The 5016-nt window shown below is 37.0% G+C and overlaps 1 protein-coding gene across 1 annotated transcript in view; it reads right to left on the bottom strand.

Annotated features, from left to right (window-relative positions):
- Positions 1–865: 865 nt before the first annotated feature.
- scamp2l (secretory carrier membrane protein 2, like) overlaps positions 866–5016 on the bottom strand; it is a gene marked incomplete at its 5' end in the record, with an annotated part of 6146 nt that continues 1995 nt past the window's right edge. The window contains 4 exon segments of the mRNA XM_035682105.1: positions 866–2408; positions 3576–3693; positions 4236–4337; positions 4897–5016. The exon segment at positions 4897–5016 is cut by the window's right edge and continues 52 nt beyond it. Coding sequence (XP_035537998.1) covers positions 2253–2408; positions 3576–3693; positions 4236–4337; positions 4897–5016 — 496 coding nt within the window.

The raw sequence follows: 5016 nt of genomic DNA on the forward strand, positions 1-5016 counted from the left end.
TGTTTTGTTCTGACTTGTTCTTGTTTTGTGCTGCTGTTCTGTCTTGGCCAGAACTCCCTTGAAAAAAAGATTTTTAATCTCAATGGGACCTTTCCTGGTTAAATAAAGGTTTAATAATAAAAAAAGTATATATTATAAAATATATTTTATACTTATATATATATATATATACTTATAATGGGTTTTTACTGGTCTTGCAGACTGGATTTTTACACCAAGGGACAGTTTTTCCACATGTATGTTTCTGTTTTACAGTTTTTTCTTAATTGTTGAAATTAGAAACAAAATATATTTTGAGAATAGGTGACACCAACACCCAACCGTGTGTCCTAGAATGTAAAACAACAGCAGTCTGTAAAGGACAACCTTCATTTAAGACCAGTGATGTAAGAAATATTTAGGTCCTTCACTTAAGTAATTAATGTAAGCATACTCCATTACAAGTTAAAGTCCTCTAGTCCTATTTAAATAGAGGTATTATCAGTAAAATGTTTGTTTTTGTTTGCATATAAATAGCCTATTTGTTCTGTAGTAAAATGTCCCGTGTAACTGTAACTGTAATTTTTGTTAGTTTGTTATTACTGGTGCATGTGTGTAAGCAGCATTTCACTGTTGTAGCTGTTGGAGGTGGAGCTAGTTATAGTTTTATTCACAATTGTACGGGTAGTTAAGTTCAGTGGTTCCTAATCTAGGAACCCAAAGTGTCACAAGATAAATCTGAGGGGCTGTGAGACGATTAATGGGAGAAAAAAGAAGAAAGAAAATAAAAATAAAGTTTTAGTCCTCGCTTTTTGTGAAATATTGGATAATTTACACGTAAAATCCTCTCCGGTGGAACAGCTAAAAACTTAAGACATCAGAAATATAACAAGAAGCTTTACAGTTTATTGAAGGTTAAGACTGAGAACCGATTTCCAACAAATAAGCCTCCAGTAAATATGTTTTAAATAAGTCACCTAATACATATTCTGATCATTATCATCACTATAAAACAAATTTCTCTATGAAGACAAACATAATCAGATAAAACACTAATAACCAACAGCCTTGTGCTTAAATTAAAGAAATTGTAGGTTTCATCTGCCTTAAAGCTCCGAGGTTACATTTAAACAAAGTGATTTAGTGTTACAGTAACAAAAGATTAGAATTAGACAACATTTATTCACAAATAAAAACATGAAAATGCTAATACCTTACAACAAGTAGGTGAAGCTAGAAAATACAAATTATCTGCGTCTATTCAATAACATGACTTTTGTCTGCAGTATAATTACTATAATACAAAGTCAAAAGAATGGATAATCGACAGATATTTGTTCTTTACGCTCATGAATGCACCGTTTTGTTTTTTTGTTTACAATAAACCTGCACCCTGTCTTTCATTTTAACCACAACAAGGCTCCATACTATGACAGAAAAACATAATCGCTATTCTTAACAACTCAACATGAATTAAAATATTAAGTTAAACATCTTCATTTGCCCCCAGAAGAAGCTGTACATCTCACTTCATCAAAATCAGTAAGCCGATTAAAATTGTAGAAAAAAGAAACCCTTCATCCCGTCACCTTCATTAATCATCAGCTTATCCTATACAGTATTATACACATCAAAACATTACATTTAACTGCAACTGTGCTCATCAGTAGTGTAACATGTAACAGGATGCATCTCATTTTACAGAAAGCGGTAGTATAAACTGTACTTCATGTCCACAAGGCACAATGATAGACTGGTTACCTGTAACACTACCTGCTGCTGTTAATGAACAAATATGTATACATACCTGTACATTATGTGGCTCCATCATTCACTGATGGTAAAACATTCTCATGTCAAGTATGCTTTTTATATAATCGCAACTCTACACAGTGTTTATTTTTGAGGCCCATGATGTTATTTCTACATGACGAGTGAGAAAGAAAAAACCTTTTCACCAGCAGGATCTTAAACAATCATAGATTTAAATAAATTTAGTTTTTAACTAAACCCCAGTTATGTCAGTAGTGCACCGCAGATACTCCCACATTTATATCTTTATTCTATGTTAAATGCATTCCAGGGGTTATGCTGTTATGAGGTGAATTTATTTTTTGTCATACCCACTCTGCCTCATTTTTTGTCTTGTTTTGTTCAACTTCAGTTTCTGCTTTCTTACATTTCCCAGAATAACTTTGAATAGCATGGATTTTGAACATGCTGTCTGCTGTAGAGGCTGGTAAAGAAAAGGCACGAAGACTGTAGGAAACTGTCTAATTTCCCTGACTCCTGCCAAACGCTCCCTGGGCAGCCGAGGTGGCAGCACTTGCTGCTGCAGTCTGGACTGTTCGGTTGGTCAGGACTCCTTGGGAGAACTCCTGCTGGGCCTTGGTGAAACTGGCACCTGTCCTTCTGTACTTAGAGTGGACCTGGGGGAAGGGGGAAGGGGAAAAGGGACACCGGTTAGGGCAGATCAAATGTGGAACCACACCCGACAAATTAGTCAACTCTCACTATTCACACCTGCACACTTGACATATTTTGAGTGAGCCATTCCTGAGAGTAGGAGCCAATATTGGTCATTATTATTCATTTGTGTGTTCCTGCTTTGAATATTACACTTATACTTTATTTATCTGTTACAGAAAGAAATACATGCAGGCACGAAGTAGCTGCTTGTGGAGTCGATTTGTGGATTAACCTGTAAACTTTTACAGTGCGCTGAGATAAACAGCAAAGACATGTTTTATTTTCACTAGCTTTATTATACCAGAAGGAAAGTGGATTAATAAAAACCCCTCTTTGATTTTCATCTACAAGAGGAACACAGACGTGTCAGCTAAAGATTTACACTCAGCGCCAAGTTTTAGATCATTACACAATGTAAACTGAAAATTGTGTTAATAACTTCCTGTACAGTTGTGTTTGCCAAGGAGCTCTGGTTTTTAGTCACATTTGTTTATGAGTAAGGAGGCTAGTTGATTTTCTAGCGGATACATTTTTCCATCTCCCATTATTTATCTAACAATTATCTACTGGATTGTTGCATGTTTTGGTCGACTTGTTTCAGATACATTGTCTGTAGCCTCAGCTTCCTGACATGCTCAGAGTGTTTCTGAACCTTTATAACCCTTTAGCAGTTTCTAAATACTCATATTCCCTCTGATGCCTTGCCTTTGCCCCTTCATTGCAACTGCTGTTCAAACTTTTTTGCCACCCCCACTTTTAGTTTCTCTCTTTGATCTGCATGTGCCTTCACTGAGTTGGAGTAAAAATAAACTATATGGAGCCACGGTGAGAATACACATATTGCATTGTATATGTATGCTGAGCCATGTTCGACTTTCGATTTTGGGCCAGTTCAGTTAATTATAAGGCACTGCCATCTTTACCTTTACTGCAAACATACAGTATGTGTAGACTGCACTTCATGTTAAAATAGCAAACTTGGGGTTATGTAACCTAGCCAGACACACATGGTATATTTAACTTGATTGGTTAATTTTCAAACAGTAACCAGATTATCTGCAAAGGTGTAACATGACTTAATATTCCCTTTTGTGAAGAGACGTTGTAAAACATTTACATTAGCATACCATTTTTAGTAGGATGATAGCCAGGATAGCGTTTACAGTGAAGAAACCAGCCACAACCATCATAACCACAGCCACAGCCAAGTTTGTGCGGATCATGCTGATGGATGAGATCCATCCACTGTCAAAACAGAGACATACAAACGAATGTGTCATTTCACAGATTCTCTACACTGAGTGTCTATTGTACACTATACAGCAGAATTCTCTGGCATAAAATCATATGAAAATTACTGAGTTAAAGAGAAATAAGCCAACATCCTAACCTGCCCCAGGGACCAATGGAAAAGCATGAAATTTGAAAAAGTGAATGATGGGAAACGAAAAGCCTAATATATGATATACATGATATAGAAAAGAAACCCAAAGAGAAAAGTCCCAGACTTACAAAGCAGCAACCCAGACAAGTTAGGGCGGGAGGAATCTGTCAAAGAGATGCAAGAAAGGAGATACAGGGCAAGAATACACACACAGAGATGTGATGAGGAGACACACTGACCCATGCATACCCACATTTACTATAAATCTACCCAAAGCACAGTGTATAGACTCATTCTTAACAATGAAAATAGAAACGTATTGTTAGAAAAGTACAATTGTCTCATGCATTTACACCACACCTTCCAACATGATCATCACTCAGTTCAAAAGCTTCTCACTGACCTGTTTCCCCACTTGGGGATCCCTACAGTCTGGATGATGTACACTGCCACTTGGAAGAAAAAGACAAAAAAGAAGAAAAAGAAGCTGAAGGAGCTGTCAGACCTGGTGAGGAGAAACACAAATGACATGTTATTAATGATATTAGTATTTAAGAGTTTTTTTGCTGCCAGACTATCAGATATAGAAGTTACACTTAATTGAAGACATTGAAGGGTACAAGTTAGAAAAATGAGTCAAGGGCACGTCGACAATTTCAAGCCTCCATCTTCATTTTGACAAATATTAAGTCCAATTGGAGCAATTTGGAGTCGAGTGAAGATCTAAATGCTGTTTCAGATGTTCCTCCTCTGCTAAAAGTACAAGTCTTGGGGAGAACACGTTTTTTTCAGTGAAAAAAAAAAAAAACTGAATTAAAGCACTGAACTTTTGGAGGCTGCCGAGTACAGAGTGGCTTTTATATACTTCCTCTAACCCCTCTGGCTGAGTTGGAGGATGAGGGTGTCACAACGTTTTATTGAGGTGAAAAAAAGAAGAAAACATTGCTAACTAGTTCATCTGAATGTGTCCCTATTTCTTCTGCTTGCACAACAAAACAGTTGCATCCAGTCCTGTGAAGTAATGCAAATCAAAGAATCAGCACAAGGCTAGTGAAACAGCGTACCTGAAGGCCTTGTAGACGGGCCTGTACCAGCAGACGAAGGCAACAGGGGTGAACAGTATGAACCAGAGGATGGACAGACCAAAGTCAACGCCGTACTGAGAGTCTGCAGTGAAGTAAGCC

The sequence above is a fragment of the Morone saxatilis genome, unplaced genomic scaffold (genome assembly GCF_004916995.1).
Source record: "Morone saxatilis isolate NCDOM2014 unplaced genomic scaffold, NCSU_SB_2.0 Contig11, whole genome shotgun sequence".
In the NCBI taxonomy this organism is placed as follows: Eukaryota; Metazoa; Chordata; class Actinopteri; family Moronidae; genus Morone; species Morone saxatilis.